General features: G+C 56.6%; 1 protein-coding gene across 30 annotated transcripts in view; it reads right to left on the bottom strand.

Moving 5' to 3' along the window:
- The window catches only part of NRXN2 (neurexin 2), a 96103-nt gene that overhangs the window by 59683 nt on the left and 20201 nt on the right, over nucleotides 1–16219 (bottom strand). For 8 of the 30 annotated variants that reach the window (XM_029957535.1, XM_029957558.1, XM_029957549.1 and 5 more), the window contains 3 exons: nucleotides 14317–14388; nucleotides 9822–10123; nucleotides 3796–3840 (listed from right to left, as the gene is read on the bottom strand). In XM_029957535.1, coding sequence (XP_029813395.1) covers nucleotides 3796–3840; nucleotides 9822–10123; nucleotides 14317–14388 — 419 coding nt within the window. The remainder of the gene's footprint in view (nucleotides 1–3795; nucleotides 3841–9821; nucleotides 10124–14316; nucleotides 14389–16219) is intronic. The other 22 variants (XM_029957543.1, XM_029957545.1, XM_029957559.1 and 19 more) reach the window with 6 other exon arrangements.

Here is a 16219-nt window from a genome sequence, read left to right as displayed (position 1 = left end):
AGGCTGGTAGGCTGTGAAGCCAGACTCTATAGACCCACAGGCGCACTCCATGTCTACCCTGACCCAGGAAGAAAGGCTGAGGAAGAGGGAAAGACCCTCTGGCATCCTCCGGACCCTTTCTCGGATGCCTACCAGGATCACAAGGTCTCTGACCCCCGCTTCAGGGGAGAGTAGGATTGAGCACAGGTGTTTCTGACTTGTGGGCTAGATGGGTTTCTGGGATTTTGAAAGCTACTGACACTGTATGCAAAATTATCTCCTTAACCCATTGCCATCATCAAACTCTCGAGGGGACCTCTGAGCCAAAGGTGGTTAAGAACAACTAGTTTCGGAAAAAGGCCTAGGCCTCCTCTTAGGATTGGGTGGGGTGGGAGCAGGGCAGGAAGACAGGGGAAGGATGGCTGAGGGAGGTCATACATCCCTGCTACCTGTTTAAATTCTGCCATCTGTATGTGGCAGGGTGAAGCTAAAGAGAGAATCAGGTTGGAAATATGAAAACGACTCGGCCAGTAGTCATGCCCGCACAGCAAACCCTGCCATCTGGATTTGATGAAGCCTGGGACTAGAATAGAAAGACTCCAAGCCAGAAACCTCACATTCCTGTACATCCTTTACCATTTTCCAGAACAATCTCTGCTTCTCGTCTGTAAAAGGGGTTCAGTGACCTCCATCGCCCACACTTGTTCCAGGCTGACCATGCAGATTAAATGAGGTAGCCGAAGTGAAGGCCTTGGACCCTTCCATAACTGCCATATAGCCTGGGTTTTCTCTAGGTCTCAGTTTCCCCCTCTGTTAAGTGAGAACAGTCTCTGATATCTCAATCTGGGCATTTGTCAGGTTTAAATTATATTCAGAATGTGAGACCTATTTAGAAGGATCAAAGATCCCAGTGTATGTGCAAAGAGCTATTATTATTTTTACAAGAAAACTTTGGGGGCAACTGGGCAGTTCAGTCTGTTGAGCATCCGACTCTTGGTTTCAGCTCAGGTCATGATTCTGGAATGGTAAGATCGAGCCTTGTGTTGGGCTCCACACTGAACGTGGGGCCTGCTTATAATTCTCTCTCTCTCTCTCTCTCTCTTTCTCTCTCTCTCCCCCTCTCTCTTTCTGCCTCTCTCTCTCCTTCCAAAATTAAAAAAATAATAATAATAAAGAAACAAGAAAATTTCCATCATCACGACCACACCTGATCCAAACGTCTCAACTGATTGGCTTCTTTGGTCTGAATCCACCCTCTACCCAAGGAGAAATGCTCAAATAATAAGAAAAGAGACCATATACAAATGTAAGATACAGTCAAAACCAACAGGATCCTAGTTGAGGAATACTTGGGAGTAAGAACAAGGTGAACCCCGTCTTTTGGGTGCCCCAGGCCCCGACTCCAGTCTTAGCCTGAAAGTGCTGATCCCTGGGACCGGTGTTCGAGGGTTTACGAGGCTGCTTGGGCCACCGAGAGGCCACCGGCTCTGACCATCAAACAGTGACACTCACCCCGTGGACTTCAAACACTAAGAATTTAGCGGGACTTCCCTCGCCAAGGCTGAAACAGGACAAGGCTGTTTGCCTCCTAACCAACCTAACCATGTAACTCCATCTTTCCTCCTCCTCCTCCTCCCCAGGCCAACTTCTGAGGCATTCTGGGGGTTCTTGCAGTTATTTTGGGGACTGATTCCTAAGAAGGGATGATAATAGCATCTCCAGTGGGGCCAGAGACGCTGTATTCTCCAGGGTTTGCCATAGGAAAGGAATCACTTCTTTACAAAACATCCTCACCCTGGAAACACTGAGGTAATCAGTTAATGTGGTATAAAGACTAATAAAATGATGATTCCCGTTACAGAGTACAAGTGTTTTCACTTCCGTCACCTTGATCTTCACACTGACCCCAAGAAACTGACAACGCAGGTGTTGTCGCCCCTTCGGCAGTGGAGGAAACTGACCTTTGGCTCAGGTCCACACGGTCAATTTGTAACCGAATTGAGATCAGAAGGAAGGTCTACAGCGCCCTAACTCCCAGATGGTACTCCCCGGGATGCCTGGGAGTGGCCAGACCGGGTCATGGAGTTGGGAAGGGTGGGGGTGGCTGTGGCTGTGGGCACTACCTCGGGGACTGGGCGGAGGACAGGGCTGCTGTGGATCTGCGGGTGCAGGGAAACACAGGTGGCTGGAAGCATCAGGAGAGGCCAGATGTAGCCTCACACTTTCCCGGGGAGGTGGGGGAGCCACTCAGACCCAGCTATCCAGCCTCTCCCATCGCCAACCAGCCAGCCACACGGATCTGGGAGGCGCGGAAGGCCAGGCAGCGGCTCCAAGCAGCACGGGCCCCACGAGAGCAGACACGTCCATCTGCAGGGTCCCCAGCCTGGCGCTCAGTCACTCTGCATTATTAATAGGCGATGAGTAACCGCCTGCCGCTGCAAAGCCAGGATGGGCAGGCACGAGGGAATCCCGGGGGATGGCACACGGCACAGCCTGCAGGCACATGCTCCGGAGCCAGGCCAGGAGCAAAGAGCCAGCCCCCAGCTCCTTCCCTGCGCGCGCCACCCCGGCCCCCAGACTTCAGGGCTGGCCCCCGCAGCCCGCCTCCGCACAGAGCCCTTCCCTGACTCGCACATATACACGGTCCCGGCCCCACCCCCGGCTCACTCCAGCGCTTACACGGGTGGAGTCACCAGCAGCAGCCCACAAACACACAGCCCAGTCTCCCGCTAACACCCCCTAAATGTCACACCAACATTTACACACAGCCGCACCCACACACCAACACACACCAGCTGCGTTTACACAGACACCCACATTGACACTCACCGGGACTGAGCCCAACCCAAACAGAGGAGCCTGGCAACAACTCGCCTGATTCACCCTGCACCTCCTCCTCTCAGCCCCTCTACAGGGAAGGTAACCACCCCGTCAGAGGCCATGCAGGACAGGCACGGGGCAGAGGTCAGGGGCAATGGAGGGGAAGGACAACAGTGGGACACACAGTGTTAGTCAGAGCAGCAGAGTGGTGGGGGAGACTGGACGCTATCCCTCATGGCGGGAAAAGACCATTCATGCCATGCAAATGTGAGGAGGGGGGGAGACAGAACCACGATCCCTCAAGGCTGAGGAGCGAGGGAGGGGATGTCACCTCTTCCCTGGCAGCCAGCATGGGACAGCCCCCAATCTGGTATGACCTGCCGATTGGAAGGAGCTCTGGACTGATCCCAGGCCACTCTGCATCTCACAAGGCCAACCCCCCCTCTGGGGGACATGCCCAGCTGGCTGCCCCCAGAGGTCTCACTCCCAGTCCCCTCTCCCAACTCGAGGGGCCTGTCCGGGAGTTGACAGTGAGCAGAGCGTAGCATGTCATGGGATGGTGTTTTCCATGGATTTTCAGGAGACCAAGAAAGAAACTAAATCAAAGAGAAAAAACGAGGGTGCAGGGTGAGGGTGGGGGGTAAAGGAACAAAATAAAGCAACAGAAATAAGCAGCCTGGCATCGGGCCTGGTCTAACCAGAGCCAGGAATCTGAATTCAGGAGTCGGGGTTACAGGGTAGGGACAGGCCAAATTCCTCGATTTCCATTTGCCTTTTGGATTTGAGTTTGGACCAAAAAAAAAGAAAGAAAGAAAAGGGAAAAAGGAAAACCAAAAGAGAGAGAAGCCAAATCTAAAGACTGTCCAGGACGCCAAAAACAATCAGAAGAGCAAAATAACCAAAACCAAACGGGAAAAGGAAACAAAAGAGGGAGAATCGAACAGCTAAAAAAACCCACGGCAAACCAAACGGTAAGACAATTAGAGTGATATCTACCAGATAATGCAGTTTGTTTACCATAGCGTGTCCAATTCCTGCGTGCTTCACCGGAGATATGGGGGAGGGGGGGGCCAAAAAAAAAAAAACAACAACAACAAAGACAACAACGAAAGAACAGAACGGAAAGAAAAGAAAAATAAAATGACCAACTGTGAAACTCAAGGAAGAAGGAAAAATATATAGCCGTATATATTTGGTTGGTTGTTCAGACCCTCCCACCTTAGGCTCAGCTGAAGTATTTTGCTTCGAGAAAATGAAATTATAACGGGAGGGAGAAATAAAACACACACAGAAATTAAAGCCCTTCTTTTCCCAATCGCCCCCCTCGAACCCCTCCTCTGGATTCCTCTGCCCCCCAACCCCTCCCGGAAGAGCCGGCTGCAGAGAAGGGGAACAGTTAAAGACCTTGGTTAGTAGAGAAGAAAACAACAAAAGAACTGGACCAGGAAAGCAAAGACTTAGAGATGGCCGACATTCCGCAATGAGACAGAAAGGTTAGTTCGGTTTTTCACTCATACCTCACCCCACCTGTCCCTGCCCATCCCTGGGTCCCCCGGGTTATAAGCGTGTTAGTAACACACACAGAGTCGGCAACGGGGTTTTCCAACAGAGGGTGAGAGAGGGAAGGCAGGGGGTTAAGAAGCAGACCCAATTATGCAGTATTAGTAAGTCCTTTTAGCCAAAATGTTAGGGAGTTAAAGGGAAGGTGGGTGGGGAGGGGGATAAGGGGTGTGAGAAAGGGGTGGACTATTGACTCGGTTCATGGACAATGGGTTGTTGGCTAACTGGTCAACCAGATGGCTCTCCAGAGAACTGGCCAACTGGCTGACCAGCAAGCATCTCGGGTTAATGGGTTAACTGGTTGGTGAAGGGCCAGCTGTCAGGCTGGGAGAAGACTGGCCAACGCCCTAAAGAATCATCACAGGACTGGCTAGAATGAGAGGAAATTTCATCTGAAGGCAAAGGGAAGAGGTTCCCAAGGAGCGAGGGAAGGGATACAGGGGTCTGCTTTTTGTGGGCATGGAGGACAGGCAGATTGATCTCGGAAGTCATGGAGGGGAGGGGGCAGCTCCTCTTTTATTGTTTCTCTTCCGTGAGACAAGAAGAGAGAGAGAGTCACCACCAGAAGAGGGAAAAGGAAACCTTGCCCTCCTCGGGCTGGCACAGGGCTCACTTTCCCGGCATACCTAATCCCAACCCGCCTCCCTCCCCTCCCGCTCTCCCACTCATCGCTGACCCGTCCTTCCGGCCTAATTTGATTTTTCGGAGCCTGTATTTCCCCCAAAGTTCCCCAGGTTCTTCAAACACCCCACCCTCATTCTCTGGGCAATCATCCCTCCTAGAATGAAGTATCCCCCTCCCACCACCACCCCTGTAAGTCCCTGGAATTGATAAGGCTTTCCCAGCAGCCCAGTCTCCTCCCATGCACACCCCAAAGACCCCTGAGCCTCTCTTCCCCACAGCCAGCACTGGAAATCCATAACTCCCACATCCCCACCTACCTCTAAAACCCCGTACTCCTCCCTAAGCTGTAAGCCAGCCTCTTCTGTCCCAGCCTCTAGAGTCCACCCCCGTGTGGCTCTGAGTTTATTTTCTCTTCTCGAGGCCAAAGGCAGAGGCAACAGTCACCTTCCAAATCAACCCTGGTCTTTGTGGAGGAGATGTCAGTGGGACTTGGGGCAGCTTTACCGAGAGTATCAGAGATGGTGGGACACCTTTGCGTGATGTCCATTAATACTAAACTGCGCCCCTGAGAGTAAGATTTCGAGAAGTTGTCTAGGGACAGATCCAGTAGTTACAGCGTTGTTAGAACCAGTGGGCACAGGACTAACTCAGAGAGACAATCAATAAGGGCCTCATATGAAGAAAAATAACAGGATTCAGTAGCCAGCAGCTGGAAGTAGTGCTGACTGGCCAATACCAATTATTGGGGAGGCAGAAGCAGTTTCCCTAACAGGGAGGCCAGAGTCTCACATCAGGTGCAGTGACCGGTGCAAGGGACTCACCCATGACACGATGGTTAGCACAGCCAGCTAGTAGGACTGTGGTGAGGCCAAGAAGTCAGGACAAGAAACGATCGGCTTCAGGGCAGCTAAGCCAACAGCATCCAAAACGGCAAGAGTTGTCTGGTGTCACTGACTAATCAAACAACTAAGAGAAAAAGGCGGGGGGTATGGGGTGGGGGTGGGGGTGGGAAGTACAACCACTACTCGTTCTGAATGAGGACTGGCTGTGGAGACTAAACTAGGGGGGCGGAGAACAGTTTTCAACTTTCTTGGACAACTTTCATCTTTAACAAACAGAACAGCAAATTAAGAAACAGGACTGAGAGGGAAGAGACGTGCGTTCGAAGCCCGGGGCCTTCCACTAATGTCAAGACTATCCTGGCTTTCCCTGACAAACAGCAAGGTTGGAGCTAGGTGAGACGGGCCAGGGCCAGAGCCCGGACCAAGGTGATCGTGGCCAACTTAACTAGAGTGGGGTTTGCACTGGAAACCACTCCTGGTGGCTGTGACAGTATAAGCCCGTGGCTTCCCAAATGCCAGGGTCTGGAAGACAGAGGCTTCAGACTAGCAAGTAAGGCTTGTGTCCACTCCCAGACTCAGAGGGCTCCTGGAGTCTAGGAGCGTAAGAATGACAGCCTGTGAGCAAGGAAGAAGGCATCAAGTCATCAAGTCATAGAAGGGAGAGGTCAGTCATAATATCCAGGGGTAACCTACCTCCCTCCCCACCCTGAACTCTGGCCATAGCTCTGGCCTCTCAAGAAAGCCAAGACCAGGATTACACATGCAAATCACAAGAATCTGGACGAAGGCACTCTTTGTGGAGCTTGGGCAGGAGAAGCACGGGACAGAGAAGGGGCACTCGCCCTGCCCAGGGCTCGAGGGGGCCCATTTTTCAGAGAGACAAGCAGAACACTCAGATGGTCTCAAGATTTGGGAGCATCCAAGAACGGCAGATCCACAAGACAAATCACAAATTAGAGCTTTGCATTTTGCACCCATTACAGCAGCTGGGCTCTCCTTGGGAGGCAGAGAAATGGGAGTGGCTTCGAAGTCAGACAGACTTCTACCGCTTCCTAACTGGATAGTGTTGGGCAAGTTCTGCAGCCTTCTGAGACTCAGTTGGCTCATGGATGAAAAGTCATTCCACAGGATTGTTGTGAGAATTAGGTAAGACACACACACAAAAAGAGATGTGACCGTGCCTTCTGAGAAGTGCTACTTAAAAAGGGACACAGGGGCGCCTGGGTGGCTCAGTCGGTTAAGCATCAGACTTCAGCTCAGGTCATGATCTTGAGGTTCATGGGTTCAAGCCCTGCGTCGGTCTGTCTGCTGTCAGCATGGGGCCTGCTTTGGATCCTCTGTCCCCTCTTTTGTTCTGCCCTTCCCCCATGCTCCCTCTCTCTCAAAATTAATAAGTATTAAATTTAAAAAAAAAAAAAAGAGGACACAGTCCTGAGAAAATTCAGAAGAGTGGAGGGAGAGGCTTTCTCTGGCTTTATAAGGGAACAGGAGTTTTCCCAGAGATAAAGGGTGGCTCAATGTCTGTATGAAATAGATCTGCTGGGTCCTCGTGTCCCAAATCTCACCAACTGGCGACAAGACAGAGCCTGAACAAACCAGAAAGACCCCTTGAAAAATAACTAAAAGCACTCAGTAGTTGCTGGTGTTAAGCCCTCACGGAACTTGCCCCAAAGAGAGAAGAAACGAACACAACCCGGCCCCACACGGAAGGAATGCGGTCCTTCTAGCCTGTCAAGGGCTAGAACGCAGGGCCTCCTGCGGGGCTTCCCCTGCTCCGGAGGCAACAGGACCCAGCAAATTCTTCTTAGAAGCCAGAAAACACAGGCTGGGCTCGAAGGGCCGGGTGAGGAAGTACTCGGCCTATGGCGCGGCCTTGAGTAAGGACAGTGAATCCAGATCACAACCCCGAGGCCGACCCTCCCCTTGATGGTCACAACGGCCAACACAGGACGGCACCTCGCGTTCATGGGTGTGGACTGGAGCCCAACAAATCCCCGCAGAAACCTCCCTCGAGAGCGCTCTCCATCACAGTCTTTAAGCGGACACCCTCTCTGGCCCTGAAGGCCTGTGTTCGGGTCCCCATGACCGGACTCCGCTCTGACTCATCGGACGAGAGGCCGGGGGGAAGTGGTTCCCAGCCGTTCCCAACCTGAGCCCTCGACTCTGGGAGCCCCACGAAGAGGACACCACGGGTCACTGTCCACACTCGGTGCTGCCGAGCCCAGGCCTCGTCCCCTCCGGGCGGCTTTCCTGCCTCCCCGAGCCGCAGACTGCCCCCTCCTCTCGGTGTCTCTCGAGGTCCCAGGAGGAACGTCTCAGGTCCCCGTGGCTCGGCGGGTGTGTGCACAGCTCCGCTCTCTCGCTTTGAACAGACCCGTCCTAGCTCCTCAAGAGCAGAGCCGGGAGAGAAGGGACAGTCTTTTCTCCCCTCTTTTCCCCCACTGTTTGTCAGTGGTGACAGCCCCAGTCCAGCGGAGGGCAAACCTGCAAGAGGCAGAGAAGCAACCCCTCCCTCACCCTCTCCACAAGTATGACAGGTGTGCATGACACACTGTTTGCTCAGATAATAGTGCCAATGCCTTCTGACGGGGTCGGAGAGCGATGTGACAGGAAGAGAGAGGCACTGCACCGAGGAGGGCTCCCCCCTCCACACCCCGAGCACAGGGGGCACTGAGAATAGGCACATGGGGAGGAGCCCACGACAGGTGGCAGCAGGCAAGGTTAGTCCCAGAGTCCTCCCAGCAGGAGGGAGAGCACTCAATGAGAAGGATTCCCCATTAGATCACCACCCACTGGTGGCGGAGAACAGGTAGGAAGTGTGACATCAGCCAGAATCCTGACAGGAGCCTTTTGGTGGGAGGAAGGGGAGGAGGAGGAGGAGGGCGGTGAGGACCAAGATGAGGAGGGAGAGCAAGTCAGCCCGCACAGCCAGAACGAGGCAGTACAGAGAAGAAGGCATAACCCAGCGGCAGCTGTGCCTCCGGGGACAGAGATGTTCCACGATCGTGGTGGCACTCGGCCTGTGCCCCAGGCTGTGAGAGAAAGCGGTGAACCCAAGAGAAATGGACCGGCGGGAGCCTGGCCCCGGGGTCCTGCCTGAGCGAACAGAGAGGAGCCGGAGGTGGAGACAGGCACCACCTAGATACAAAGCGCCCCCCTCAAGAAGGGTCTGGCTTGGGCTCTGCTTGAGGCGGGAACTTGTGAGCGCTGGAAACAAGCCTCGGGATGGGGGGCGGCGGGGGGCACCGCCAAGGCCAGAGATGGCTCACCTGCCCTCGCGTTCCCGGGCCTTAGAAAAGGTGCCGAGGCCGCCACGCAGAGGACAGAACTGATGCCCTCGCCGAGCGGTCAGTCTGGGAGCAGGGGCTGCGGAGACACCGCAGAGAAGAGTCTCGTCCCCCCACAAGGGGCTGACCTGAAGGTCCCCTCTGGGCTCCCGCGAGGGGCCTGGGAGCCATGGCAAGATAGCCATGGATTGCTGGGGCAGCCGGGGAGGGAGAGGAGAAGGGGGCGTGCTGCCCAGAGTGAGGTGGTGCTGCTCCCCCTCACACCTGCTGCACCTCTACCTTGCCCGACTGCACCCCTGCCTCTGCCCTGGTAAGGCCCCACCCGAGGGCAGGCCACACACTGCCCCCAGGCTGTCACCTGCGCCTTGCTGCCCTAGAGTCAGGACACCCACAGCTACTCGGCCAGGCCAGGGCCTTGCCGCAGCCTCCCAGCGTCCACCTTCCGAACGGCCCTCCTGCCGGGTCACCTGACTTCCCGGCCTCCAGCCCTTGAGCCCTGGCCACCCCACCAGTGTGGGCCAGACGCTTCCCCTTCTTTCAGGCAGGCCCTCGGTGACCTCTGATCTCAGTTCCCAGTGCTTGCATCCTGCCCGCTGGCCCACGCTCCGGGCCACGAACTTCCCACGACCGCGCCCGGCGGCCCGGCCCCGCCGACCCGCGCGCCTGTGCCGGGCTGCCCTCGGCCCCGGCCTTCTCCTTGCTCCCCTACCTGGCGCAGGTTTCGGGTGACCCGGACGTCATGCCAGGCGTTGTCGTTGAACTTGCCATTGACAGGTTCCACAAGGGCCTCGAAGGCTCCGGAGCCCAGGTTGATGACCAGCCAGACGGCGCCGGACTTGAGGGACAGGTTGACGTAGTCGGCCGACTTGCCCGTGTGCAGCATCAGCCCGTTGCGCTGCAGGGTGCGGAAGGCCAGCGTGATCTCATCCGTGCTGCTCTGGATCGGGTTGTGGGACAGGTCGTAGCAGAAGAACTCATTCCCTTTGAAGGTCGCCACAAACTCCTCCTTGCCTGGACGCCATGGCGTGGGGAAACGGGAGAGGCTGAGTGGGCCGGGGCGCGCCAGACCTCCCCCTGCCCTTCCGGCAGCCTGGTGGGCGCATGTCCTGGGCACCGACTGCAGCCCCGCAGCCCCGCCTTCGAGCTTCAGGCCCTCTTCCGCCCGCCCCCAGCCTGATCACCCTCCTCTCTGCACCCGGCCGGCCGTCTTTGCTGTCAACTCCCACCGTGTCCATTTCCAAAGCGGGAGGCTGCTAAGTGGCTCTCACACTGACAGCTGACAATTAAGCTGCCACAGGGCAGGCAAAGCAGACGTTCTCACCATCTCCTCCCCGGCCCACCCTCCATCGGTCGCTTCCCCATTTTTACAAAGGGATGTGGAAGAAAAGAGGGGCTCCGCCCGACTTCTCCCCAGAGCATCTCCCCTGTTGGGGGCTGGGGGGGTGCATCGAGGGCCTCCTGGGTGCAGCCCACCTCCCACTCCTGCCTCTTGTCTGGTGAAGGTCATTCTCACTGCCCTGAGGCAGATTCAGGCCTCATGCCCTCCCTGGGCCACAGGGAGAAGAAAAGGAGGACGGGAAGCCGTGGGGTGGGGCGAGGCATTGGGAAGACACACAGGACAGGGATGTAGGTGACAGCGACGTGCACCAGGCAGCAGTGGGTCACCGGGTGGGGCTGGTACAGATGGCCATCATGCCAGTTACCATCCCCAGCGCCATATTCTATGCCAGCAGTGCAGACAGGCCCGAGGCGGGAGCCCTGAGCGCCAGCAGGTGGCTAGGGTTTGTGCATGCATGCGTGCGTGTGTACGCGTGTGCCTATCGGCACCCCGCACAGGCTCCCTCCACCGGCACTTTGCAAGCAGAAGCGAACATGAGCAGAAGAGCCTTAGGGATTTGTAGCATTCTGTAAGTGGGTGACAAATGACAGCGCCACAGCCTGTGGAGGGAAGCTGGGGTCCCAGCCCCACACCTTCACCAGCGAGAGCACACAAAGCGGGACAAGAAGGGGGCAGGCGGTGAAGGCAGTGCAGAGGACCTGGACCTGGACAGCGACTCCCCAGCAGACAGTGGCACGGTGGTGGCTTGTCCCACCACTTCACAGGGTGGGGGAGGGGGAGGGCGGCCCGAATAAGGTCTCTACAGAGGCCAGGGGTTCTCATCACAGACCCCCAGGTCCAGGATGGAGCAGGGCACAAGGCCAGGGTGCACACACAGCCCTCAGGAGACACCTGCCCCCCCGTGAGCCAGGCCACGGAGGTGAGCCCCACGTGTGGGAGCCGCAGCTCCCCGGGCGCCCTCTCTGTGGATACCCCTCCCCAGCACACAACAGCCCCACTTCTCTCCCTCCGGGCGAGCTGCCCGGAGGCTCCATCCTCACTGCCTCCGGATGCCAAGGCACCAGCTGCTGCCCCAGAGCCTGGCACAACCCTCGCTGCAGCTGGCAAGGCCCGGTTTCCTGAGGCCACAGGGCAGCGGAGCTGGTGGGGGCACAGGCAGAACCCCGCTCTGCCTACCTTCAGGCTCCAGCAAGAAGGGCCAGGGAACAAAAGAGAATCAAGCAGAGACAGGAAGGGAAAGTGGGGAAGAAGGGTGACACAGACGGAGGCCACGGAGAAGGGGGAAGATGGTCATTGGGGACAGAAGGGAAATGGGAGCCGGCTCGGAGCACGGACGGAGCAGGAGGTGACGGAGAGGAGCAGTCTGGTTAAAGACAAGGAGCAAGCTGAGAGGGGACAGGATGGAAGAGGGCCAGCAAAGAAAGGGGGACAGGGACCTCTAGGGAATGGAAGCCAAGGCTTTCTCAGGGCCCGGCCGTTACCATAGCAACCAGGCCTGCTGCCCAGGCACCAGCAGAGCCAGGGGGGCCCGAGGACCAGAGAAAGGAACGTGTTTGACCTTGGCTTTGCCACATGTCCTAGTCCCTCCCAGAAGCCAGGCCTCCTCTCCCAGTCCCTCACCTTTGCTGCAAAGGAACTATCATTCAAGGGAGAGTCAAACAGAAAGAAAGAATAGAGCAATCACGTGAAGAAGTGATTGGGACAGAACAAAAGAGACCAGAGAGGAGGGCCAGGGGCTGGACCACAGCTGCCAAGGCAAAATGAAGAAACGAGGCCATCCCTTTATTCCTCTGGGCTCTGCCTCGGATCTCCTAGGAGAAGAGGCAAAGCCAGCCGTGGAGCCGCAGTCCGAGTTCTCCGAATCCCATTGCCACCGGAGACCCAGACAGGCCCAGAGGCAGAAAGAGGCTTGGTGCAGCCAGAGAGAGCGGGGAAGAATTTGAGGAGAGGGACAGAAAAGAGCAAATGTGAACAGGACAGTCCAAGGATGGTGGGAAGGACAGAGACAGACCCTGAGTGGGGAGGACATCAAGGGATCGATGTTGGCTGCAGGGGGTGGGGGGACGGACTCTCGGGGTAAGGATAGGGGGACTGCCCTGCCCCGGGCGCTCAGAGGAGCCAGACCCAAGGCACCAGGGGGCGCTCTCCCCCACCATCCCACACACACCACCTGGGGAACTACAACTCCCAGCAGCACTAGAGAAACAACTGCAGCTCGGATACCCCCCACCACCAGCCCCTTGCACAGGAAGTAGGAGTCAGGGCTGATACTAGTTCACCTCCCCTGGTCAGGGGCCAGGGAGCCCCACGAGGGTCCCCAGTCAAGCTGAATGTAGCCAGAAACCAGCTGTGGTCCTGGACTTCTAAGAGCCATGAGGACAGAGCAGCCGCCTCCTTTCCAGGCCCAGCTCGAAGCCCGGCTCCGGGAAGGTCTCCAGCCCCCTCTGCCCCTCCCCACTCTCAAGCACTACAGCTGTCTGTTCTGCTCATTTGGCACATACTGCCTAGTAACATCTTGTACTGCTCCCTCGAGAGGGAGTGTGATGTGAGAAAGAAGACCTGGGCACTGATGCTGCCTCTCCCACCAGCTAGGTGACCTTGACCAAAAGGCAAATCTCTAAGCCGAAGCTCTCTCCTCTGGACAAAGGAGCTGACCACTGACCTACCTCGCAGGCTGCTGCTGCACCGAGAAAGAGAACAGACGGAACAAAGTTTCATAAACTGTAAACTATTCCACTAATAAATGACGTCTACCCTGGCGTGTAACTTTCCGTGTGTGTGTGTGCGTGCGCGCTGACTCTCTCTAGATCGATAAATACATTAACTCCTCTGGACAAAGCCTGCACATTTCTGACCCGTTGCAGACTACGCTTTCTTGTAGTTATTTGTTGGAATGTCACCGAGCCCCTTGAGAACAGAGAGCGTTCACCCATTGAAAATAAATCTGCCCAGCACCTGCCTACGTATGTGCCAGGAGCTGCGTACAGGCACTGGGGAGGGCGTCCCAGTGAAAACACCCTGTCACTGTCCTCAGGGAGCTCAGTCTGCTGGGAGAGGCAAACAGGTGAAGCGACAGCGAGCGATCAAAGGGACGCATAGACAAAGAGGACCCCGAGCCGTGTCTGGGTTTGCGTGGAGGGTTCAGGGGAGACTCCCAAGGCAGATGGCCTGGCGGCTTTTTCAAGGGTCAGCTGAAAGAGACGCTGGATAGTTGGGGAAGAAGCAGGGATGGTGGAAACCCAGGCCAACGGGACGGCCCAGACTACAGGACACAGACCGGACTTGAGAGTCTCAGCGCTGGGCACCCACCAGAGCTCCTCGAACTGCTTAGGAAAGAGATTCTTTTAAGAGACGAAGGCTCAGTATAGAAAAAGGACCTTAAAACCTATAGTCCTGAGACAGGCTACCTTCAGTTTCCACATCAGTAAACCAAGGGCAATGAGCCTTTCCGGCAGAAGGTTGTGAAGGCTCACGTAGGTGACCCATACATACGATAAATGTCACATCTCCTAACCAGAACCCACCTGGGCAGCACCTAGCAGGCTTCCAGAATTCAAGGGTTCCACAGGGGATTTGCCCTGCCTCCCCATCATTCTACCGGACAAAGACGTACTTTCTAGGGACGGACCTGAACAACCAAACAACTCTGTTCTAGAAGAAGGTCATTCGGACAGCCGGGATTTGGGGAAGAAGTGGAGGTCTGTGGTCCTTTACGCCAGAGATGGAGGCCCAGCAGTCTTCGAGGACCTCAGATGGGGGACAAAGGGACACGCCTGTGTTGACTCAGCTGCCCCCACCCCTAGGAAGTGCAGTTAGTCTGCGAGGGGTGAGGGCTGGGCTCTCTGGGGACCATAGGGTCACTGACCTTTCGTTGGCTGGTGCACATCGCCGGCTCCTCCTCTCCCGGCCCCCCCCTCGGAGAACAGTAAGGACCCTACTGGAGAAGCAGAATTGGGGAGTCAGGCATGGGTGGGGGGACTACCCAGCCAGTCCCACCCCAACCTTGAGGTGATGGAGGGCCCTCTCCAGGGCAGAGGTCCTGCCTGGAGGGACCTGTGGGGCAGGGGGTGCTGCTCTGGGGACCCACTTGCTTTAGGTCCTCTAGGGAAGGAGCCAGATGACAAACAGAGTCAGCCCCACGGACCCCTGAGACCCACAGCAGCCAAAACGCGTGCCCTTTGCCCAAGAGGAGGGGGAGGGGAGACAGCGGGGAGGGGCAGAGGGTCCACCGCCGGTTCCGGGTCAGGAGCTCATTCGTCCCAAGAACACACAAAGTGGCCAGCCCTGGGGACCTGTCCACCTCTAGTCTTTCCCTGCCTCTCCTCCCCACTCCGCAACTTTGCTCACACCTTCTCTGCAGGGATGGAGCTTCCGCTCTTCAACTCCTGCAAAAGCCTGGCACAGGCTCCTCCCCTCGGAAACCTGGATGCACACACCGACCTCTTGGGCCCTCTGCCCATCCTGAAGACTAACCTGGTTTTCGGTCTATGCCTGGCTCTCTCACTAGTGAGTGCTCTTAAGGTCACCTCTGTCCCCTTCTTTGCCGACCAGGTCATGGGGCTTCCCAGGGGCAGAGCCACGGTTTCTGTTTGCTCTTTGTCCCTCGAGATCATGCCAGCAGCAGGGTCATGCACACCAAGGGAGGCTCGGCCTGGCTGGAGCTCATCACGTGCGTGGGGAAGGCCTTTCTCAGGGATGGCTTCCCACTTCCCCCCATGAGCTCATCAGCCCCCGGGCCTTCTCTCCAAAGGCCCCCCGGGCTCATGTCCCCACATCTGGGTTCCAGGCTGGCTCGCACTCTCCACCCCACCCCTGCAAGGGATTAGTGCACCCAGCACCAGCTCCTAGGCACCCACACCTATTGCCAGACCCTGTAGGCTGGCTTCGGGGGGGGGGGGACGGGGGAGGGGCAGGAACTCAAGATAGAAGTTGAAAAGTCCCTGTCTGGGCCCTCATTCCACTTCAATCCCATATCCCCAGAACTGAAGCTAGCATAACCCCTGAGCCATGGACCTTTCAGGGGAGGATGCGGGGTTCTGGGTCCTCTAGGTCTTTCTCTATGACAAAGGTGCACCATTCCTAGCACTGCCTGAGCCAGGCATTGAGAGGCAAGAAAGGATGTGAGTGAACCGACGAGGTCCTGACCACCCCCTTGGGACATCTTCGTTCTCTACAGTTTGGGCCATAATTTCACATCCCTGTAAGAATCCCAGGCTCCTACCCTCCCCGACCTAAGCCCATCCCCAAATTCCAGATCTGAGTCTCTCCCCACAGCCCAGTCTTCATCCTGTAGGTGTCTCCTGCCTGCTGAAGATGGAAGGTGAGGCCTCCCAGGGCGGAGAGCAGTGCTAAAGGGTCTGGAATACCTGAGCTCAAGAATCAATGACGGGGACACCGGGAGGGGTCAATGCTGTGGGGACGGCAGTCAGGACCCCTGGGCTGTCACGTTGGCTTCATGCCAGGGCTTTTTCAAGATGGTAGGGACTTGGCTGAAGGGAGGCTAAAAATAGAGAAGCAGCCCCAATGGCGCCACCAACTAAAGGTCATGTAACCACTAACAAGTCACCTCATCTCTCTGGGCCTGAATGTCCTCATCTGTCAAACAGGGTCAAGAGATGTGGGTGAGGGTGACGGTGGGACGGCTGTGGGCAAGGGGACACCTGCCCCTCCTCCCCCTGCCTCTCCCCTCCTCACTGCCACCGCGGATAGAGGGGCTATCCCACGGCGGCAACAGGGTGAGGCCAGGGAGGCTGCCTACGATCCGCTTT

The sequence above is a fragment of the Suricata suricatta genome, chromosome 11 (assembly GCF_006229205.1).
Source record: "Suricata suricatta isolate VVHF042 chromosome 11, meerkat_22Aug2017_6uvM2_HiC, whole genome shotgun sequence".
Classification (NCBI taxonomy): domain Eukaryota; kingdom Metazoa; phylum Chordata; class Mammalia; order Carnivora; family Herpestidae; genus Suricata; species Suricata suricatta.
Note: the sequence above shows the minus strand (reverse complement) of the source record. Positions and strands in the feature narration are given on the sequence as shown.